This window comes from Homalodisca vitripennis, chromosome 3 (assembly GCF_021130785.1).
Source record: "Homalodisca vitripennis isolate AUS2020 chromosome 3, UT_GWSS_2.1, whole genome shotgun sequence".
In the NCBI taxonomy this organism is placed as follows: Eukaryota; Metazoa; Arthropoda; class Insecta; order Hemiptera; family Cicadellidae; genus Homalodisca; species Homalodisca vitripennis.
This window is the reverse complement of record NC_060209.1, coordinates 175,314,503-175,340,027: the sequence shown is the minus strand read 5'-3', so window position 1 is coordinate 175,340,027 and position 25,525 is coordinate 175,314,503. Positions and strand designations below refer to the sequence as shown.

The following is a 25,525-nucleotide window of genomic DNA, read 5'->3' as shown; positions in this document are numbered from 1 at the left end:
TGGTTCTTCAAGCTTAAATTAAAATTTATTTCTCTCAATTCAACGCATTTACCAAGTTCAAGCTTTGTTGAATGAACAACAAAATTATATGGATGTATCTGAAATGGAAGTATATAGTATGTAATAGTGTACTACTGTTAAATTAAGTTATTAAACACTTTTTATTATGTTACCTGTTTTTGTTACCGGCTATAGTATTGAACAAAATTAATAAATCTTTGTGAACAATTTAAATACCTGGCCGTTGCTGGAATAAGAGGTTGTCAATCCCACTGTAGATCTATAAATGTGACAATGTTACGAGGATTATGAAAAAAACATCAACTCAATTGATAAATATAATTTATTACAAACTGTCTTACAGGTAAAAACAAATAAATACTCTTAGAAATATATAAATTAATAATTTAATAGGATAATACTAATTTATAAAAATTTGCATGAGCAAAGGTGGGAGGATATTTACCAAAATTATTGTACGTGAAATGTAAAAAAATTATTGCTTGGAAGACAGTTTAAGAGTTTCTGGTAAAGTGAAACTCCTAGACAGCGATCATGAAATATAGAATGACCTAGTAATGTCTTACAGATACCACTTGTTACTTAAATAAAGTATATTTTAAAATGATAAAAATTATCAAATAACAGAAATATATAATTTGATTTAAAATGCTTCAGATGGATTTGAGATTATTTGCAATCATACCTAAATTAATCAATATATGGAAAGTGGTACTTTACTCATTTTGTAATTCACAATCAAGACATACAGTTCTTCTGTGAATTAACAAATACCAAAATATGATTTCAATTTATTCTAGAAGAGAGAGAAAGAGAGAGAGAGAGATTTCACATTTTTCTTGTTACATTACTTACTATAATGATAAGCATGCTACAAATAAGTGTTTGTATTAAATTATACATTTTGCATAGCATATGACATTTTACTAGTACTTCTGACTTGATTATGCAATTAAATGAGTAACAATAGCTTACTAGTGTCTATTACAGTGCTTAAACAAAATGAAATATAGTACCTCTTTTAAAATAATTACAATATTGTGCACAATAATGTGTGTAATAAATAAATATAACTTACACAACTAAACCATAATAATAATAATCCTATATATTCATCCCACCTTTTTCATCCTACATTGGAATAAACACAATATTATAGACCAGAAAGATACGCTCTACGATGGCAACAGGACATTGAGTAGCAGCTACGGGTTGTAAAAAATCTTAATAACTCTTAAATCACATTGGATCTAAGCCTACACGAAAATGCATGTACATGGAAATATTTTGTCCTTACCTAAAATTAAACTATTGTTTTAATGCTACTAATATGCTTTGAATGGATATGCTAATAGAAGATGGAATTCAGTGAAATGAAAATAGATGAACACACCAAGTGGCAGTCATGGAGGAAAAGATCAAGGATTTCTTTACTGGGACAGTCTTGAAATAGAGGAGACAATCAAACCAACCGTCAGTTACATTTTTCACTGGGTAATTCGGATTGTGTGCTAGTTAGAGAAGCTCTACTTAAAAATCTTATAAACCTAGAGTCTCTTTATGATCCTTGCTTGAGAGGTTAAAATAATTTTTAAACCAAAAATTCATAACATTATTTTTTTCAAGAACAAAATTTAGAGTGTCAAAGTCAAGTTTTGCTTTCTTACTTGGACGTTACATGAGCCCGGGAATGTCGTATGCCACATCAAGTCTGCTGTCCTCGCTAGCGGTGGCTCGAGGAAGCTCACTTCTTCTTGCTCTTGCCCAGTGTGAGCGTGTGGTGGCTGCTGCCAAGTTGGGCGATCTGCGATTTGCGGCGGTTGAATTCCACAATTGTGTCCTCCAGCTTGGACCGGCCTTCTTCGTATTTCTTCTTGTCCTCTGCGTGTTCCTTCTTCAGCCGATCAAACTTGGCATGGAGCTGAAAGAGAATTACAGTAAATGATCAGAGAAGTGGTAATTTAAAAATTATCTGAGCATTCTTCGTTTAAATTTCAAGAAGATAAGGGATAATTTTAATAATTATCAGAATTTTGAACATTTTCCAATATTGTATATGAAAAAAATTGAATACTATGTTTCTAGAACTACGTTCTGTTCTTCTGTGCAACAAAATCGTGAATTTGTGCATGCACTTAAGTTTGTTTTATTTGATATTATGGCATAGCAAGTTTCAATTAACTGAAGGAATCGAAAGAGGCACAGACACTAACTTGACTCAATGAGCCATTGACTCCACGCTTATAATTTAGGAAAAAAGCAAGTGCATCAAGTCCGTGACCACTGCAAATAGAATTAAAACTCAATGTATCAGTCAAAAATGCTATTTTATTGAGGACACAGAAAACCAACAAAGGGGCAACAAGTCCAATTTCTATTGACAAGGTTTATAATATTGATTTTGTATATAAAAATTGATCAAATCTCTTCTCTGAACCAAGGAAATAAGAGGTTAATATAGTGAATAGAGATTGAAACCTAATGTGTTGTATTAGGTTTACATAATTTCTATAAATGAAACCCAAAGATACAATGAGGACAGTACGCATCATCGCCGAAAAAGCACACATATAGAATGCATGTTTGTGCTTCCGTTACACAAAAAAGGATTATGTACAATTGTATTGTAATTTTAGATGAACACTAAAATGATATGCATCCAAAAAATGCTGATTTCTCTTTCAGTATTATCACAGGATTCTATCATAATACATTCCAGGTGCTGTTACAAGGAAAAAGATACTTCCCAATTGGTCAAAAATTATTATGGTGCTACAGAAATATTTGAAGCTATTCAATAAAATACCATGGAATGTTGCAAAGCAATTAAGAAAATTACATTAGTACTGATAAATTGTTACACATTAATTCACCTATAACATTTTATTAAAGATACATATTTCAATTATTACATTGATAATAATACGCAGCTATATGAATAATCTTAACCAATTTGGACAGTTTATACGGAATAATATTGTATAATTGCAATCATAATCAGGTGCTAGTTACTTATTGCAGTTATCACAGGTTACCTGATCATTAATAATCCTGTATTGACACTACAAATAAGAATCGGTATCTTAATGAAAAAAAAAAAAAAAACGTAGCAGTCGTGGGACTGCCGATAGAAGTGAAAACGGAACTATTAAGTTGAGAGTAATTAACAATACGTTATAGTAGCATTACATCTGTAATTGTAAACGTAACGCGTTTTTAATTTTCCAATTTTAAAATCCACGAAAAAATATTATCAAATAACTAGAAATCTATTTTACCACGCTAGTAAGATAAATCTTATACCGTAATAATACTCATTTCATGATGAAGAGGTTAAATATTAAAAACATAATTAAAATGAATAATGCTAAATTTTAAATACAAATATTCGTACAAATATTAAAAATGTTTAAAAATATATTCGTTGTATTCATTATTCATTTATCTGTATAAAAATATGTTGTAATTGCTCAATATTAATAGTTAGTTAAACATAGAATACAAGTGAATAAACACCGAGTGAACAACAGTGAGTTGAACACCGTTGTAAATAATACAGTTATTGCTACGGATAAAGTATATAATTGCAATAACAATTAAACCCACAATATTTTTAAAACTAATAAATTAGTTAAATTAACTTGGTTCTTTCGTAAAGGTATTTTTATTGCACAATAAACTAATTTATTGAGTTAATACGGTATCAGTGAGCCAATGCGCCAACTACAGTTCCGGCAGAAACGTTCACTCATCACTTCATACGCTACTACAGGCTAAACTTAACTTCCAATAAAAAATGATAAATTACAAAAAAAATATTCATCTATTTTCACACAACTTTCTCGCTGACAAATTTTGTCTGACCAAAAAATAAAAAAAAATCCTCGCTTACTACGTTTTTTTTGTCATTGTAAACGCTATGTAAAATGTAAACAATAATCAAAATTATTTCGAATTTTTTTTAATATTTAAAAATGTAACCAATAGATTGCCAATATTAAGAGCTTTAATTTGACGTATCTTACAGAATTGTACGACATTGGCTTCACTTTTAAATCGCGAGAGGAAGCCGTACAGGTCACTGATTTTCGCAGTCTGTTTTCATACTCCGCCGGGACAGTTTTAACACAGCGAGACTGACTTTTTCATGCAGGTTAGTAGTCCGCGGCCAAGTCTACGGTTAAAAAACACAGCGAGACTGACTTTTTCATGCAGGTTAGTATCATTAGCATGTCGGTGACGCGAACCGAGGATTTTACCCTCTACCAAAACGCTCAACGCGCCTAAAGAAGTTTTCACTTCAAAAAAAATTAACTAAGGAAGCAAATAAAACTTATTTAAAACCTCTGATTTAAAGCCATTAGTGTAATGACTCACCTCTTTTTCTGCTTCTTTCAGCTCTGCTTCTTTTTCCTTCACCCTAATAACGAACATTTGTCGCATTTCGTCTTCCTTTTGCTGAAGCTCTTGCTTGTGATTGTTTCGCTTAGCTTCAAATGTTTGCTGGAAGCTAATTGGTTTATTCTCTGCATCCACATCAGTGAAACCCATCTACACAGAAGTAATAGCACTATAGCAGACTCAAATATGTAAGGCAATAACATTCCTAAGATTAGAATATTTGAGCACCTAAATTAATCTTTAATGATATATTAACTATCACAAAACATTTTCAATACCTTATAAATACATATTACACCGAATAGAAGATCATAAATTAGATAGGTGTGTGAGATCAAGGATAGAGATGACAGATGGTAGGATATCATATCCAAAGTGTAATACAACAAATCCTATAAAATATGGTTCAAACGTCTATGATAACAAAACCAATTACTAAAAAAATATATTACCTTTAATAATTTCAAAATTTCGGCCATTAAAACGTTTAAACTTTGAATATCTTGTAAATCAGCAGTTTTGCTAAAGAATGACAAAATAACATTTTTTTAGTGGATATTATCACAAAAATTAATGACTCCATTATTATTGAAATTTAATAATAAATAACTGACTTAAACCAGATTTACTGTGATAAGACACTGCCTAAACTGAGGTTCTCAGCGAATAGCCAATAGCGAAATAGCTGTTTACAAATTGTACAGACAGGAGTTCCAGAATATCTTGAATATCTGATGCAAAAAAATTTAATTATATGTTTTAAGTCTACCTAAGGATAGTGTAAAGTCAAATATTTGATGATGAATTTATTTTAAGATCTGTTGTTCTTTATTACTACTATTGCTAGGTTATTATGTACACTAGTTGTTTATGATTGATTGTTATGTTATGAAATAGGCAATCATTGTTGTTCAAGTGATATATGTGAACTATTGGATGATGAAAATATTACGAGGGTCTTCCAGAAAGTAAAGAACGTTTTGTTATAAGTCAATAAAAACAAAAGATAAGAGCATGAAAATTTATTTATAAATACTTATAAACTTACTCTATTTTTCTACAAAATCGCCGGAACTGTCAAGGCACTTGTTGTAGCGTGGCACCAGTTTTTCTATACCGACGTTATACTGTTCTGCCGCCAAGGAATGAAGCCACGTTTTTACTCCTTCTTTGAGGTCTTCGTCACCCAAAAAGTTTTTTTCCGCCTAAAAACACTTTCAACTTTGGAAACAAGTGATAGTCACTCGGAGCCATATCTGGACTATACGGAGGGTGTCCGAAGATTTGCCATTTAAAAGAATTGAGTTCTGCTTTGGTTCGTGCACTGCAATGAGGCCGAGCATTGTCGTGGATCAGCACCACTTTCGACGACAGCATTCCGCGTCGTTTGTTCTGAATAGCGCGGCGAAGCCGATGCAAGGTCCCGATGTAGGCCTCTGAGTTGATTGTTTCGCCTCTCGGCATGAACTCCACATGGATTAGGCCTTTTCGGTCCCAAAAAACTGTTGCCATCAATTTCCTGGTGTTCAAATTTGGTTTTTCTTTCCTGTTTTTTGTTGGTGAATTCGAGTGATGCCATTCCATTGACTGGAGCTTTGTTTCCGGGGTTCGATAGGAAACCCAAGTTTCGTCACCCGTTACGATGCGGTCAAGAAACGCATCACCTTCTTCGTCATACTGAGTCAAAAACTCAAGAGCTGCTCCCATCCGTTTAGTCTTGTGGACATCAGTAAGAATCTTAGGCACCCAACGAGCACACATTTTCTGATAACGTTCAGTCACTATTTCGTGCAAAAGCGACCTTGAAATTTGTGGAAAAAATTCCACTAGACCACTCAAAGTGAAACGACGGTTTTGTTGAATTTTTCCATCAACTTTCGCTGCGTCAGTAACGAGTGACGGCCTTCCACTTCGTTCTTCGTCATGCACATTAGTTCGACCTTCCTTAAATTGAATGCACCATTTTCTCACTGATGACTCGTTCATCGCATTGTCACCGTAAACTGCCTTAATTTGCCTATAAATTTCAATAGGTCGAACATTCTGTGCATTCAGAAACCGTATCACACTACACAGTTCACACTTGGCGGGATTTTCAATTAACGCCGCCATTTTAAACTTTCACAGGAGACGCAAACGTGACCTCACGGTACCGCTACTCAGCTCACACTGAGGCAGCAGAAGGTGTGGCTAACGAACAAGCTATCTACCGCGGTGGTGGGGGAACTGCGCCGCCCGTGATGCGCAATCGTTCTTTACTTTCTGGAAGACCCTCGTAGTTCTGATTATGACAGTGACATATCAACAAATGAAGTGTATGATGATATTTCTTTGTCATATTTGTTGTCAGGTAGACTATATGATTATGGGTGAAATGTGAGTTTGGTTATGAACAAATCGGTAGTGACAGTGACAACAATTCATCATTATATAAATTTATTATTAATTGTTTTTAATATTGCAGGTTAAGTGTAAGAAAGGGCTATGCAGCCATAACTTTGCCTATATACATAAAGAATTTTTCATTTTTTTCATTATCTGGTATTCCTCTTGCCCAAAGAATTCATCAAACATCAATATGGATGCATACTGCCAAAAAAAAAGAAGTATTACATACATTATATTTTAAATCAAAAACTTTTTTGTACATTTGCAGTACTTTACTATCCAAAGTCTTGTGAAAATTACATGGAGTGAAACTTAACAAACCAAAAAATTAAAATTCACATTTTAAAATTTATGTATAAATAAAAAAAATAATCTAGTAAGTGCATATTTTTATTATTTCGCATTTTTCTCTGATTTCTAACAAAAAATACCTGATATATAACACTTATTACTTAAAATGTAGCATATACTTTTTAATATCTGAAAAATATGCTGTGCAAAGACAAAAACCAGTGCATCATTATAGGAGTTTCTTATTATCAGTCGGAGGGTTAAGAATGCTACTGATTAATGCTTTTGATTACTGAAACTTGGAACAACTATAACAGTCATACTAAGCACTAAATATGACTAGTTACATGTTCAGTTTTAATATGGAGGGACAGGATATCACTGTACTGCAACAGGACATCCTCCTCAGATTAATTACCTGCTCCAGCCTCTTCTTTCTGTAGAGCTCGTAATGCTTGATGTGGGTTTTCTCCCTCATGTCTTCCATGTTGGTACGGATCAACATCTCTCGCAGCTTTACAAAATCACAATGAGATTCATTCTCCACTGAAAAATGCAGGAACATTGATTGATTATACACTATCTATTTGCTCATAACTATTGTTTTGAATGTGTAATTATTGTAATAATGTAGTTGGAAACTAAACTGCTATTTTACAATAAACAAACAGCTCAATTTGTCAAACCACATAACTCGAGGAACAGTCTTTTAAATTTAGAAGTAGAGGACTTGGGTTATTCAGAATTGATAGTGAAAAGAAGTAATACAAAATTTTTATGGAGGACCTAAAAAGTGTTTTCCAAACTGAGAGCCTGCTGCAATTTGTGAACACATTAGAGCTAGATGGGGTTAAGGTGGGGTTTGTAGATTCACAAAAAAGCACCATGCATACAGTGTTAGTTTGTAGGTTAATGTTTGAGCATAGTGCATGTGTTTCTCTTACTGTTATTTTGTTTTGCCTGTGAAGTCGTTATGTAAAATTTTTAAAAAGTGTGTTTAAAATTGTTTCTTGTTTTAGAAATCAGCAACAAAATTTTGATATTTAGAATATTTTTGTCTTAGCCTATCGCATATACGTTTAATACACTATTCAAATAAAACACGTATTTGCTATATATTAACGTGAGTGAATGAATATACTACTGCTAAATTAGTTACAGCGTATTTTTTGAAGAGATTAATAATGGATTACACAACTAGAAGAGTGCAATTTATGCTTACGTTAGAACAATTGTTTTGTGCAACTAGATGAACATTTATACAATGTATTTTGTTTATTGAATATACTTAATGTAATTATTTAAGCAAGCAGTTTAGTAAATTTGTAAATATATTTCATAACGTAACCAAGTAGCAATAATTTAGCAATTTAAACAAAATTATAATTTAGTATAAATAGTTGAAACTGGATGGAATGCAGTTAACTCAGGGACACTGTAACCACTGCTACTGAAAAAAAGCTATACGAATTCTTGCTGAGCTCGGACCTCAAGAAAGCTGCAGACAAGCTTTTAAAACTCTAGGAATCTTAACAGTCACATCATTATACATTTTACACATTATCTTATACGTTGACAAGCTAAATCTACAGACCAATGAAGACTACCACAAATATAACACAAGAAACTCCAAAAACTATGTCCTGCCAATACATCGCACAACCCTGTATGGAAAAAGTCCAAGCTACAATGGCCGTAAACTGTGGAACATTCTTCCAACACCAATAAAGCAACTCAAAGGAGCAGCTCTCAAGAAGCGACTCCATGACTTTCTTGTGAGCAGGCCAACCTACACGCTGGAAGAATTCATAACTGCAAGAGAAGATGACCTGAGGCGCAGCCATGTTCATTGACACTGATAACATAATATTTGTTGTACTTGTATTTCATGACCCTATTTCTGTTCTTAATGAACACGTAATAAAGAAATTTGTCTATTGTCTATTGTCTATTGTCTACTGTTGATTTAAAGATCCTGCCCTAGCTTTTATTTGGGATTGATTGGTCATAATTTAAATTTTGTTCACTTCATAGTATATCACAAATAAGCATGCATCCAAAACTAAAACAGATTCATAAGAAAGCTTCAAGATTTTAGAAAAATTGTAAGGATGTAATTATAATGTCATCTGCCAAAAAATTCATAACACCTTATTAAGAGCTTACTTTTTGTTAATCCAAATAAATAGTTGAATTGGAAAAAGAACAAAACAAATCAATGTATGTTATTTGGTAACAGTATATTTATTTCATTTTGAATCTTCAGGTTATATAACTAAAACAAATTTAAATTAAAACTGTGTCATCGCAATAAGTATACTTATATAGTTATGGGAAAGATGTACCTTGAACTGTGCCCCAAGGGTATTGTCGGGCTCGCACCATCTTGTTGCTGACTCGCACAAAATCAGTGCTGCCAACAACAGCGAATGGGGCATGAGAGTTCATGGTGCTGTTGGCTTCTGAGACCGACTCATCGTCTGTGGGGAATTGGTAGATCTCCACTCCATTGGCGTTCAACTCGGAGATTATTTTTGACTAAAACGGTTAAAGTAGATAAATAGTTATGGTGGAATATTTAAATCCAATGTATTAGATAAATAAAATCTACTGTAAAATACACAAATCTAACCGAATTCCACAAAATAAAATTATGAACGGGCTGTGCCAAGTTGAAAATGTCTTTGGATATTCTGGTGAGTAGTAATAAACATATCCTTGCAAACATATGAAAGAATGAGTTTTCAACGACGCTCAGCCATATTCAATGATCATATTTTTGTTCATTAAATTAAGTTTCATATCAGAATCTATTTTTAACATAGCCTTTTAATACTATTATTATTATTATTTGTGATGAATCTTGGTTTAAATTCGTCAAATTCATTTTAAACTCATTATACCATTGAAAACATTTTTTTTTAATAATGGATATTTTTAAATAATAAGACATTGTTGAACCTCAAAGGATGCCTAAGATATATCAGAGAGAATTTGTTAAAAGGATGTAACTGGCGTCCTGGGGAATTGTGAGATGACAACAGATAAGTGTTTAAGACATCAAAGAGTAATACAGAATTCATTTTGAAATTAAAAAATGTAAACATACAATATACCTAACTGCACCACTGGTATAATGTTTTTGTTTTCATAGACAAATGTACTATTTCAGATTTAATTTCAACTGGATTACTGATCGAACAATACCTATGAATATGTACAGTTTTATAACGGTTCTAGGTTTTACTAAAGATCCTACAAAAAATTTCAACTTAGTAAAATAACAAGTATTAAATTTGGGGAGAGCAGATAGCCGAGCGGTCTAAGACATCACACTTTGGATCTGAATTAAAATTTCTGTTCTTTGGATAGTACATGTTCAAATTCTGTCTTATGATTGTAGAAATTTTTATCATTACTATCGACCTAGTACTGTATTGACTATTCTCCTTATTCTGTTGGATAAGAAGATCCTTGCACATGCCACTGTCCCAAAACGGTAGGCAAAATTATGTATACAATATATATACTAAAATAATTGTTAAAATTCCAAATAAATTTAGATATATAAACACTTAAAGCGTGGCATAATTTTAATTTGTCTTATTTTAATTAATTGTACCGATGGAGAGATTCCATACGGGCCCTGGCCTGGCGATGTGCAGTGGTCTACTTGTCATTTGGAGGAGTGGGGGTAACGCTTCCTCAGTCTGTATCGCGGAGCTGTGTGGTGAGGACCTCGCGCATGCTTGTTCAACACTCTTCTTGCCTCTGTGATACTTGCACTGTTTTGCTCTGTTACTATTTACAGGATTTCCGTGTGATATTTCTGAAATGGCGGGTGTAAACTTCATGAAAAAAGTTGGAAGTGGCAAAGTATATCACAGCCAAGCTTGAGAAATCGTAGCAAACGTTTATGAATACATGAAACATGAGAAAGAAAGTGGCGCCGCAATAAACATAAACAATGTTCTCGTCCGTGTAAAAGCTGCAACTGGCGTGCCATTGACAACTATAAAAAAATAGTTTCTGAGAGGAAAAAAGTAATTCAAGACAATGCAGAATTCAGCACTCTGAAAAAGAATCGAAATCGTACTAAACCTAAAACCGATCTAGACAATTTCAATATAGGTGTTATTAGGAGGACTATAAATGAATTTCACCGAATTCATGGCGAAAGACCAACAATAAAATCTCTGCTATCTGTTCTGAAAAGTTCAATTAATTTTAAAGGTAGTTCTTTCTCTCTTCGATGCATTTTAAAGAAAATGAATTTTAGATGGAAGAAGACTACTAATGACAAAAAAGTATTGGTAGGAATAATATAAAATTTCAATTGTATACATTAACGTTTAAATTCAGATAGAAATATTTTAATTGTTGCTATTGGAAAGTATGTTAACTATACTGCCAATGTTAAATTTGTCTAACATGTGTTTAAATAATCGTACACAGCACGCAGATCCAGCTCACTGACAATAGTGACAGGGCAAGCTTTGTGGCACAGCGGCAGTCAGCCCCTCCCCTCTTACGACGGCTTCTCCCACTCCGTACCACACCACTCCCCTGTCGCGCTTCTCAGGGCCCGTATGGAATCTCTCAATCTATACGTTACATGTCACAAAAGTGTCTTGATTATGTAGGAATGCGTTAATGAATTTATTTATGACCATCAGGAAGCTAATTGGAATACGTGACACATCAATAATAAATCAATAGCGAGTACTATATTTTATCATATTAAAAAAGACGTGGTTTTATTTATTATTTCTTTCAAGAAACAGAAAATACATTACACATTGGCAAAAGTACAATATTTATAAAATTTTGAAATGCACACTAATTATATTTAGGTTAAACCTTTTTAAAAGCTCTTAAGGGTTAAAGAGCTTTTAAAAACAGAATTATGGTGAATTTTGTGACAATATACAGTAACCTTAAGATAGTTAAAACTGTTTTTAATGCACCCCCTATATTTTGCCTAATTCTGTCCACCCCTCCCATTGGCCACTGGTGTGTGCAGGAATCAAATGAAATATAATAAGGGGGAGAGTTGGTACAGTATAAGATCAGAGAGAGGATTTGAACCTGTGTTTAACTCAGATAAAAAGTCAAACATATCCAGCTAACTGACCATATATGAGAGATCATATATATAACCACTACTACACCATGAGGCTACTGGCTCTCCCACTAAAGTTACCATTATTACTTTATACTCAATGTTTTGTTCCATGTGGCCATGTTTTTCATGATCACTTACTAACCACTACATAACAGTTAGATAACAAAAGCATACCTTGAATTTAGACAGTTCAGTTTTGGAAATGGTGTCTGCCTTTGCTATGATGGGAATGATGTTCACTTTGGTGTCCAACTTCTTCATACAAACCAAATCAATTGATTTAAGCCTGTAACAAAAATACCAGTGTCAAATAGTGTGGTACTGCTGATGCAGTTAATTTAATCAAATATATTTTTCAAGCAGATTAAGACATTAAGTGCTTAGAGCTTAAACATCACTAGGAGTACAGTAAATTTTCTTGATGTCACATCTGAAAAGTACAACACATGTTTTTTTTAATATCAGATTTTAAGTACCTACCTATATCACAGAGACTGTATTTGTTGTAATAATAATAATTATTATATCTGTATTACAATTAAAAAATATAATAAATTATGATATACTTCATACTTATTCACATTCTTTACACTCTTTTAAATTGCTTTATTATCAAATATCTGTGATTTAAAATTTTGTACATTATTTTCTGCAACATATCTTTGAATTATATAAATATCTATAATGTTTTGACATGGTTATATTTTTACATTAGAATAGACATTATTTATTATTAATTACATAGAATTAGCCAAGCAATTTTCTTAACATTAATATAAAAAAACTGTACTAAGCCATGTTGTATAACCTATTTATCAGAGTGAGAAGGATTAATGTAAACCGGAATTATTTCAGAAAAGCAAAAAATAATATTACATTTATAAATCTTGATTCAGTTTTCTGTTGTGCATTAATTATCCTTAGAGTAAATCATTCAACAGTTTTGTTTGAAAATAATACAGCTAAATCCAACTGTAGTAGGATTTAACTTTTTCCTTATTAATATTCTATATATTTCCGGTACTCAGATATTACTTAGATAATAAACTAACATTATTAACAAATTTTAAAGGGGAATTTAAAAGAAAATCTACATATTTCTTTTTAACTACACAACCAGTTTTATATTTTGAGGTCTCTTCCAACCAACCGTACCCGTGTCCTGTAGGGCAGATGAAGTAGAGACAGACGTGGATTCGAGTGTCGTGGTAAGTGTTGAGTGAACGTTTGATCTTGAGTTCCTCCTGCAGATAAGCCTCGAACTGGGTGTCTATATACTCTACTACAGACTTGAAACTGTCCTGTTTGTTGATCTGATCTCCGTAGCCTACTGTGTCCACGATTGTAAGCTAGACAACAGACAATGGTTCATTAATAAACAAAATATTTATAATGTAGTATTTGTGCGTAGATATGGCTCTATAGTGTAGTGGTAACATGCTCGTGCAGAAAGTGAGAGATCCAGGTTTGATAAACCAGGCGTTTTAAATATAAAAACTAAATTTTTACAAGTATTTTATATAAATTCGTTTTACAAATAAACGTTCTTAAACATGTTATACAGTGAAAAAACATAGTGATGAATCTCAGTAGAAGTGACGACCAAAGTTGACAAAATGACCAGTCCTTAAAAAAAGGTTTAAAATTACACTATAATATTTTATTTTAGGTGATAACTTAATAAAACATAAAAGATATATTCAAAATAAAGAGTTCTTTTAGTCTACTTGGTTTCATTGAATGTGGGATATTTTTGAGAACTTATTGTTACTATTATTGAGAGTTGAACCTGACAATTTCAAGGCCTTTTGTTGTTGTTTTTTTCTTCAGTATTGTACACACATTTTTTAACAAAACAAAAATTATAAAAATTGGTTGATAAATAACAAAGTTATGACATTTCTTTATAACTGTGTACAAATTTCTAAAAATGGCATTGTATGGTGCTCTAAGGGTTAAAAGTCATTTGACAGGTATTTGGTTTTCATAAGTAAATTTAATTATATAAACATATGTGACAGAAACGGTCATTCACAAAATAATTATTTATATATTTGTTATGTATAATGTCCAACAGTCCATATTTGGTCATATAGGTGAACCAAATCTAACTATTCATAATTAATGTAAACAATATCAAACGAAGAAATTGATAAGATTAGTTTGATATAAAACTACTTATAAGGTTTTTTTTTTGAGGGGGAGGCAGGAAAATGCTTTTGCGCACACAGGTGGCCAGCCTGTAGTGTGGAACTCCTACTTACGTAGAATACACACTAAAAACCTCCTCTACTCTAGCCTGGAAACCGCTTATCGCTTTAAACTTCGGGTTAGCCCTAATTTTGGCTTATGCCCGGAGGGCTCGCACCTATCTAGCCGTTCGGATCTTGGATCTGTCCCACATTCCGGTCCAGATCACTCTTTTTGGTGCGTAGTATACATTGTGCAAAGCTGGACCAGCAGCACCAGTAGTCCTCGCCCTCTAACATCCGGTCACAGACTGTGTCCACCGAAATCATACCGAAAGTTTGAGTCACTTCAAGGTGGGCCTTTCCCAACGCGGGCAACACCTGAGCAATAAATGCAGTAGCCGTGACCACTCAAAAACATTGTGAGGTAGTAATCCACCTCGCCATGCTGCCGTTCTACCCACAGTTGGACTTGTTTGATAAGTCTGGCAGTCCAACGTCCATGGGTGTCTTGTTGCCAGCTGTTTTGCCAGTGCTGGTACGTACAAGAGCACTCCTCAGTCCTTGCAGTGTCCTTGCTGATTTCGCCTTGTCGCTGATAAATTGCCTTCCTATCCCCTGCCAAAAGCTGGACGGGGATGACTCCAGTAATAACCAGGACACCAGGCTCAGACACTGTACGGTAGGCGGAACACACCCGGAGTACGGCTTGACGCTGTACCTGGGCGATCCGTATCCGATAAAATTCAATATTTAATGCGTCTGCCCATACCTCAGCCCCATAAAGGAGCACGGACTGGACTGTAGACATTAACAGTCTTCTCCTGCTGGACTTAGGACCGCCGACATTGGCCATGAGCCTGCTAAGATGAGTTACCATCTAAGAGGCCTTGTCCGCTGTACGGAAAATCTGGTCCCTCCAAGTCAGCTTATTGTCCACCAAGACGCCAAGGTATTTTGCGGCTCGCGTGGTCTAGACCATTACATCTCCCACTCTTAATGGGACGAACGTAGTCGATTCATTTCTTAGTCAAAATCACGATCTCTGTTTTGCTCAAAGCGAGCGACAGGCCGTGATTTTCCATCCATCTGTTAACGACTCGCATGACCTGGTTCAATTTAAGCTTGGCCATTTCCACGTTGCGTGCAACAATTAGGGCTGCGATGTCATCGGCATACCCAACTAAAACCATTTCCTCCGGCATCTCGGACCTAAGGAGGCTGTCGTAAGCAACGTTCCAGAGATCCGTGCCTAAGATGGAATCTTGTGCGGCACCGGAAGTGACATCCACCATGCGCGGTCCATCTTTCGTCTCGTAAATGAGAGTTCTGCATCGGAGGTAGTCTTCTATCAACCTCCGCAGATATGCCGGGATGCGAAAGGTGTTATGCAACGCGTCCATCATATCAATTCATCTCGCCGCATTAAAGGCGTTCTTGACATCATTATACTACTTATAATGTATGTCTGTTGATCTCTCAGTTAATTACAAATGCATTAGTCATCATTATACACACATACCAATAACAAAATACTACACAATTATGTTGTACACCATTTCTTCAATATCTACTCTGCCTGTTTTAGTTAATTTTAACAATCCAAATAATTTACATTTTGATGACTAAAAAGTCAAAATGTCAGGTTTTAACATGAGTGTTTATTTAGGATAGAAAGAGCAGGCTTCCCTTTACCAAACATTCCTCTTCTTGTTCATAGATACATTAAAAACAACACACAAAACTGGGATGTTTCATGCCCACTGGGCATTTTAGAAACCCACAGAGAGACTGTATATTGTGTGCCACTGATCTTGCATCATTGTTGCCATCCAACTGCATGATCAACTTACTGGGAATTGTTTGTCATGCTCTACCTTGAACCATGTTAAAAAAATTCCTGAACTTTATATTATATTTGTTAATATTTCAAATAAATTAATTTTGTCCCTTGACTACAAAAACCCCACGTTGTACATAAATATTTTTCATACTCAAATAACTTCAAACTGTCACAAATAATACTCTAATTTTTGTTTGTTTGTTTGTTTTTTTTTAAACATAATAACAAAGTAGTTATCATTTTTATTTATATCTCTCTTAATTAAAGTTTTTGCAATCTAATTACTAACCCCAGATGAAATTGTCCATATCCTGAAATAAATATTATATAATGTTATAATGTAATACACTTTAAATAGTAGACATGTGCCAGATCTAAATGTACAAATAGGTAGACTTTATTAAATTGATTAAGGATTGAGTTATTAAGTTTATATATGACAAAAACATTAGTAATGTGTTAACCCTTTTACTGCCAGCCATTTTTTTATTGTACCAGCCAAGATTGCCAAGGAGGAAAATCGCTGTCATGCATTCATTTACAAAAAATGCTGTATCTTTTTTATTTATCATTAGATTTGCATGAATTTTTATTTTATTTACTCTTATTTAAATGCTGTTTTTAAATAATACAATAACATTTTAATTTGAAACAAACTCATTATTTTATTTTAAAAATGATATAAATAAAAAAATAAATAAAAAAATAAAAATTGTGTTTGGCATGTGATAATTTATTTTTAAAATTAAACTAAAATTATGAGCATGATATCATTATAAACTAGAGCAATTGCTTAGAACATATACCAAATTTGAAGGTGTTACCTTGAAACATAGCTGCACTATGAGAATTTTCCCAAAACTCAACACTCCTCAAATTCTGGACATTTGGTGTACACTGCGATGTTTCACACGAAAACACTTTTTCTTATACCTCTGTTCATTCATTAGTTTATAAAAAGCAATAACACATATATAGCAATAACAAATAAAAAAGTACACAAAACCTAAACCTAATTTCTACATATTTACAATATTTAAATGTGCCTGATTTAAGTTTTTAGCACCTGTGCTGTCCAAAGCAGGTGGCATGCACACCTCTTGTGCATGCCACACAAATGGTCCTTGATTTTTTTCTTGACCCACCACTAGCTGTGCTTATTTTGCTACAAACAGAGCAGTCCCTTTCCTTTTTTCTGGCAGAGTTTCCATTCCAAATTGCTGGGGCCCATCTCCACCTCCAACATTTGCTGTTAGACGTAATGGCACATCTACATTTTTTGCTTTTAGCCACTCTGCTGCTAGATCTTCAATTATAGAAGAAGTAAATTGCAGTCTCGTCATTTCTTTACCAGTGCAGTTATGTTTGTACAATATATATGCATTTAGGATAATCCGAGAAAAAATGTTGAACACTACTTTCTTCCAAAACTTAACGGTATGTCGTTCATCTAAGTAAGCATACAACATTTGATCCGACGTGTCTATTCCTCCCATGAACATGTTATAAGAGTTAATAATTTCTGGCTCGGATTGTACTGTTTCAACATTTTGGCGTACTTTTCGTTTTTGAATGGACAGTGCGACTGATTTTGTAGAAAGCAAGATAACCGGATTTTTTTGAGATGCTTTTTCTCTGTATCCAAGAAATAGCATGTTGCCATTTCTCAGGTACTTCCTTTCTCCAATTTTAAAATTTTCCTTCAATTGAGTTGGTATACCTTTTCTGTTTCTCCTCACTGTGCCAGTTACAAAGGTATCTTTACTGTATAAGAATTGGGCCAAGGAATACTCATAAAAAATTGTCGACAAAGACGTGGTAGCCTTTGTTGAGATACTGACCAAGTTCAAGAAGTTTTTTGACAACATTGAATGCTAGGCCTACCTCTTTGTTACCATCATTAGCTTTAGAACCTTTGTAGCAATAAAAACCCAGACAATAGTTACTAACTGAGTCACAAATCATCCACATTTTAACCCCCCATTTGTGGTGGTGCTTGTTCGGGCGATACTGTAATAATTGTGACCGGCATTTAGTTCCTACAAGACTTTCATCTATAGAAATTTCTTTATGAGGTGTATAGTATGTTCTAAAAAGTCTGTTGACGTGTTCTACTAGTGGGTTGAATTTGGAGCAGGGGTCATAATCTGGTTGGCCACGTTGAGGTAGGGTGCTATTATCGACTATATGAAAAAATTGTAATAAGGCTTCAAAACGATTACGTCTAAACAATTTGCCGAACCAAGGCACAAAGTGGGAGTCTGAAGTTGTCCAATAGCTAGCTATTGTTGGTTTTCTGATTATCCCCATATTCAGGATGACAGCAATGAACCCTTTAATTTCAGCGAAGGTGGTGTTTTTCCACTGATTAGCTCGAGATCCAGGGGAAAAAGTGTTCTGATGGGCCCTCATGTACTGGTCGGCATATTGATTTGTTCTAAGAACAAATAGGTTCAGCAAGGTTGTAGTGAAAAAAAGATAGAAATAAGCTATTGGCTTAGAGTCAGAGGGTGGACAGTTCTTAGGACCTGGTTGCTCAGTAAAATAAAAATTGTGATTATGTCCGGGGTCATTTGTTTCATTTACTGGGGTCCATACTACATCACTTAGAGCTTGTTCTGCATTTAGATTACTAGGGCTAGGCCTGTGACTATCACGAGAAGATAAACCATCATTTATGTTATCACTAGGACAGCCTATTAGGTTATTCCTTCTAGGCCTCCCTCTAGGCCTACCAGTGGAAGTTGAAGGTAAACTTATCTGTGCCACATCCTCCTCACTATCTAATAACTCCTCATTATCTGATGGTAAGATAAAGTCAGGATCGTCATCAGTGTCATCCACATCACTTTGATTGTCATCACTAGCCCTAACACTAATATCAGATTCGTTCTCGGCATCTGAATCTGACAAATTCTGAAGGAAATCGTCACTCAGTTCGTCTTGCACTTGTACACCACCATCGATTAAACAGTTAATTATTGTTCCCTCACTCACAGGAGAGTTAGATCTAACTCTTTTACTCATTTTATCTTTAATCAACAAAAGTAACACTTCAAAAAACTTTCGATAACATTGTAAACAACAACAACAACGAACGAAGATTTCAGTAACATAACCCGATCAACTGGTTTTGACAGCTGTCTAGGTAGTTCGTCAATTCTAGTCAAAGACGACGAAAATAGAAATCCAAAGTTCTTCAAATGGCTTCTTTCATTATCCTTTGCTCCTAAACAACCAAAATACGGAATATTTCGGCATTTGAACATAACAGTAGCCAGTAACAATAAAAAATACCAACGTCCGACATATCGACGATATGTCGGACGTCGGCAGTAAAAGGGTTAAGTATGAAACAACAGCTTTTATGGAGCTCGTCTTTGTAATAGAGTTACAATTACAATTTTTTATATGACAAATGTGTTCAATTTAATTACTACGTGATAACCTAAAACTAGATGAACTACACATCTCCACTGCAATCATTTCAATTTGAAGTTTATATAGAACAGTGAAGAGAGTTGACTATACCTTGAGTCGAACGTTGCTCTCCTGCAGTTCATAGGTGTGGGCCTTCAGCTTGACATTAGGCAGAGTGTGTGGGCTAGGGGTGGCATCAAAGTTGGTGTTGAACAAAGAGTCCATCAGCGTGGACTTACCCAGACCTGTCTCACCTACAACCGAAAGTAAAGAAAGTTAGAAAAACTAGAGATGGCATCAAAGTTGGTATTGAAGAGAGAGTTCATCAGTGTGGACTTGTCTAGACGTGTCTCACCTACAACCGAAAGTAAAAAGAAGTTAAAAAGCTAGAGATGGCATCGAAGTTGGTGTTGAATGTAGAGTCCATCATCGTAGACTTGCCCAGACCTGTCTCACCTACAACTGAAAGTTAAAAAATTAGAGATGGCATTAAAGTTGGTGTTGAACAAAGAGTCCATCAGCGTGGACCGAAAGTAAAAAAAAAAAGTTAAAAAGCAACAATTTCTTAAACTGCCTTAAATGTACAGAAAAAGTCAATGTAATTGCATAGTTTATGCTAGATGCCATCTTGTGTGTAAGATCAAAATACATGTTATCTACTATTGTACTGAAGAGGAGAAAATTTGTTTTGTAATTGTGAGAGTTCCATCACCGGAGAAAGTAGTTTTATCTAAGTATAGAATTTTTAGAGTTTTGCATGTTAAAATTATACATTTCCTGACACCTGTAGACGGGTGTTTCCACACTGCCCGTCAATTCATTAAAAGTTTATTGAACTTTTGGTAAATTAAACAAAGTTTGGTTAATTTGTTTGGCGAAATGTTGGTTATAATATGAAATATGAAGAAACAATGTTTTCATTTAACAAGCTGTGCATTTCTCTTTGTACCAATGATGTTGCTGCAGACAATGTGAAATTTATAGAATACATGTAGTTTTGATATGAAAAGCACTTTTCTCGATGAGATATCCTTCTCCCCATCTGCTCATGACTCAGTGAACCAATCAGACAAGGATCTTTGAACATCTCACTCTTTTTAAACTGGTCATTACATTTTATTTTTCTATAAGAACTAATAATATATTCGTTAAATTTCAACCCGTTAGAACATTTGATAGTGCTCACAGACATGTATGATCAGATCCCCTAGAAATTTTTTCTGTTGTGAGTGAAATAGCCATTCTTCCTGCTTTTGGATGATTATTCACCACATGTATAAACTATGAAAAAAGTGAGATTTTAACGAAATAGCCTAATTTTGTGATATGATAAGTTCAAGCTGACATGAATATTGTCATAACTATAAAGTAATTTTTCTGATTTACACCACATGGAAAAATAGCCAAAACAATTAAAATATGAAGGTCATTCAATAAGTAACGAAACAAATTTCTACTGCTCAAAAACGGCTGAATTGATCCACATGACACTTTCAGGACATAAAGTTACCAAGCTTGCAATGACATCTGATCAGCTACTCCATTATATTTTGTAAAAATAGCCTCAAATTTACTCAGTTAACAATGACAGACCGCTTGAGAATTTCACCGTGGATGAGCAACGTGCCGTAATTTTTAGTTGTGGAAGATGAGAAAGGTTGTAAAATCCACAAAAGAATATTAAAAGTGTAGGAGACAGTTATATAAATTGATCAAATATTATAAATGGGTAGAACAGTTTAATTCCGTACAAAAGTCTTTGATGACCAGTTGAAATTGGGACTTCATCTCTCGAATCTAGGATTGATACGTTAATCCGGGATAATAGGCATATCTCTGTTGACTGATAATTGCAAAAATAAAGGCACGTTTTGGAACTTTCCATAAAATTATTCAAAGCAAGCTGCAGTAAAGAAAACCTGTGCGAGATGGGTGGCCAAACAACTCACGGACACTCACAAAGAAACCCGGCTTCAAATCAGTCAATAGTTTAAAAATTGATATTCAACTGAAGAACGTTTTTTGAAAAGAATTGTAATGTGTGATGACACATGGATCCACTACTATGAGCCAGAGTCAAAATGACAGAGCCTTGAGTGAAAGCATAATACTTCTTCCACTCACAGAAAAGACTAGCCATCTGTCGGTAAAGTCACTCTTACAGTATTCTGGAATTTTCAGGGGCCAATTAATTACGATTTTCTTGAAGGCCAAAGGACACTCAACAGCCAGTTCAGTGATATGCTGGAAAATGAGATAAGACCTGGCATTCGAATGAAACACCGTGAAAAGACTTGACTAAAGGCGTTATTTTGCTCCATGACAATTTGCATCCACAAACGGCACAGCTGACTAAAGAAAAACTTTATAAACTGGGGTGGGAGATCCTTTCACATTAATGACTTCACCCAATCAGACTTGTATCTGTTTGGACCCCTTAAAAAGAGTTTACGGGGGTTACATTTTCAATCCAATGAATACATAAAAAATCAGGTGCGTATGTGGCTTCGAGACCAAACCAACGAATTTTATGCCAAGGGCATTTACTAATTAACAGAAAGATAGGATATGTTAATTGTTCCTGATTACTATGTTGAAAAATAACCAAAATTTTGTACTGATTGAATAAACCATTTTATGGCAGTAGAAATTTGTCTTGTTGCTTATTGAATGATCCTTGCACCATATCTCAAGATTTTAATTGAGATAGAAACTTTCAATATATCTGCTTTCTCTTTAAGATTATTTAGTGTGAAAGCTAGAATCATCAAACAAATCAATTCTTAACCATTATTACATACCTGATTAACAATTTTAATAGTTAAACATGTTTTGGATTAGGATCTTTTACTCAGTAATAGTAGAAATTATTGGTTCCATTACAATGAGATGTGACAGTCAGAAGAAAATATTTAATTTGGAGCAAGGCTGATTTTTATTCTTTTAATTTACGGCTAGAAATGTTGAGGAATTATTGATGCTCATTATTACCAGGTAAATAACCATCACATGTTGCGAAGCTGTTTTTGCTAAAATTACGTGTAAAATTCTATAGCTCACTTCATTCTTGAGATGTCCTATGTACAGACAAACAATCATACAAAAATATATTTCTACATCTACCCAAGTACATAAAAGAGAAATTGTGCCAGGCTACTGAGAGATAGGCTTCAATGACACTCAATAGAATCCCATAGATGAACATCCACGTTCATAGAACTCATTCTTGTCTGTGTATAAATGAAGTTCTGAGCAAAATTTAAAGTCTACAGATGACATTTTTCTCAAAATATCTTGCCACATGATACATCCACATTCCTGTTTATTAAGTTGGGTTTCATAGCAGTGTTGAAATTATAAAAGTCCACACTTTATCACGAAATTATGTATTTAGGTAGATAGGGTGCACATGTTAAAATGTGATATGATTGTACTGTCTGTTAACCCATTGCGGATCGTATTGTTTTGGCGCGCGGGCACGAATTAATTTACGGCAGCGGCCGCACAAACAGCAATGGTGTGCCACATCGTATCACTCGCTATTGTATATTAGAAGATTCAGCTGTGAAGGTATTCGTTCAGATGGAACATGGGCCTACTGGAGTATCCGTGATGTAGGAACGATAACACGCGAGCAAGGTTCCGGGGTGGCAGGGATGATGTCTGAATCATAGTCTAAATAAAGCGGCTCGGGCGAAGCGATTACAACATCCGGGCCATTGTCTAGACTAAATCTGCCAACATGTAATTCTGCATCGATTAGTTGTGTCACTAACCTCAAAAGTATTATAATAACAACTGAGGAAAACACCCAATCAGAAGCGCTAAAAAGCAGAGAGAAAATTCATATGAATGATTTTTCAACTTCGACATACAACTGCGATCTGTAGGATATTTATAAAATTTTTGAAAACTCTAAACATAGACCGTTGTTAAACACTCTTAGTTGACAAGTGAAGATGATCGCCCGATCTATCAGACACTAATAGAACTATTTGGAGGGAAACTTAAAAGCAGATCGCTTTTGCGACCCAGCTCGTCAGTGATCCGCAATGGGTTAACAAATTTATTTATGGCACTCGTTGCCATAATGGTTATCCATAAATATAAAAGTGAGCACAGCCAAATCCAATGGAGTGACACACTATCATCGAACTCAGTATTGCCAATATAGAAATTAAGCGTCATAAAAATGTCAAGTCTATAGGTCTGTTCATTCTTCTCAAGATATCGCGCAGACAGACAGACAGGAATGAAATTTTTTCATGATTTCGAGTGACAGGCAATGGTAACACTCAGCCAATTATTAACTAGGTGTCGCAAAAATTGCCCAATTTTAATTTGTCAAAAATTCAGAATTTTTTAATTTCTGAGTAGGTAGTATGAACTATTGAGTAATATTTATGATTAAAGGTATTGATGAGACAAAACTACTGAAACACAGACCACATTTCTACCTACTCAAGTTGCCAAGTATTGTGCTAAGTTTGAATAAAGGTAAAATTCTAAATTCAATTCGACATTACATTGGATACAGCAGTAAATTTTCACTATTATTCTTCTTTTAACAAAACCTTTATAGTGAATTGTCACACTATGTGGTTATTGTTTGTGTGAATTTGTAAATTCGAGTCAACCAACTACATAAACAAGAACAATCTCATTCATTCATTGCACTTGATCAAATCTTTCTTTCATTCACAATTTTCTTAATAATATAATGGTATGTTGGTGTACTTTTAGAAGATAATGAGACAGAAAGTAATACTCCCCAACCCAACAGGATGGTAAATGTCATGAGTGCAGCCTACTTTTGGCTGACATTTCATTTTGTGAGATCAATAAACAAACATTGGTCTCCTACATTGTCTTTGTTTTATGAACCCAAGAACCAACATTACAGTTTGAGATCTGTTTAATTTTGAAAATAACTACTACTTCATTACTGTAGTTTGCATTACTTACCTTCTGGCTCATTCAATATTGAACATTGAACATTAATCAAACAACCTTAACTTTGTTTGACCTTACCTTGACATTGATTACTTTTTGTTCAAACAAAAAGGGAAGCAATAACGACTCACTGAAGAATTTAACATCTCCAACAGAAATATTAAAACTTTTTAACTATTGGGACTGAACTGAATTGCTCAGCATTTCCACATACATTTTAACTTTTCCAAATGCTTGCATAGGAACATGTTAAATTATTTGAATTGAAAATTTTATCCTTTAGTACCTACCACAAATACAAAATATGGTACTTTGGGATTATACCGACCACACCCAGACATGAATCGTTATTTCACATTTCGTTTCTACTGATTACTAGATTAGCGTAGAACAATATTTCGTCAATATAAAACAGGAATTGTCTTATCGCAAACCCCTCCCCATCCTCAGACAGAGGTCAAAGTCGAGCGTCTAGTAGATAACGTGATTGCAGAGTCTCGCCGCCCGTTCAGCTGGTGCATCGCTTTGTTGTACTTCCGTGTTTTACCTCTACATTTCTCCAAACACAAAAATTCAACAAAAACAAACATTTACCAAACTAAACTTTTTATTAAAAAAACACTCAAAACTTGTTTTTATTCTTGATCACATTCCGCCACCCAAAATGCGAGTGCCTCCGGCCATCAGCGCGGGCTTCGGCAGCACCTTCAATGCTGCCCCGCGCTGATGTCGACGAAAGAAAAACATCCCTCGAGATAGTACCTATCAGTAAAATATATCAAATTCTAGAGGGGCTAATCAGAAATATAAATTGAATTGTAATGGAAAGGCAATTATGTACCGTGCAAATCACGTGATGCCGCGCGGCCTGCCGTAATCAGGATTCTCGAGAAA

General features: G+C 34.4%; 1 protein-coding gene across 1 annotated transcript in view; it reads right to left on the bottom strand.

Moving 5' to 3' along the window:
* Positions 1-325: 325 nt before the first annotated feature.
* Positions 326-25,525, bottom strand: part of LOC124357807 (septin-2) — a 34,037-nt gene continuing 8,837 nt past the window's right edge. The window contains exons 3-9 of the mRNA XM_046809864.1: positions 19,790-19,932; positions 13,382-13,575; positions 12,401-12,512; positions 9,447-9,639; positions 7,520-7,647; positions 4,399-4,572; positions 326-1,942 (exon numbers count right to left, since the gene is read on the bottom strand). Coding sequence (XP_046665820.1) covers positions 1,766-1,942; positions 4,399-4,572; positions 7,520-7,647; positions 9,447-9,639; positions 12,401-12,512; positions 13,382-13,575; positions 19,790-19,932 — 1,121 coding nt within the window. The 3' untranslated portion in view covers positions 326-1,765. The remainder of the gene's footprint in view (positions 1,943-4,398; positions 4,573-7,519; positions 7,648-9,446; positions 9,640-12,400; positions 12,513-13,381; positions 13,576-19,789; positions 19,933-25,525) is intronic.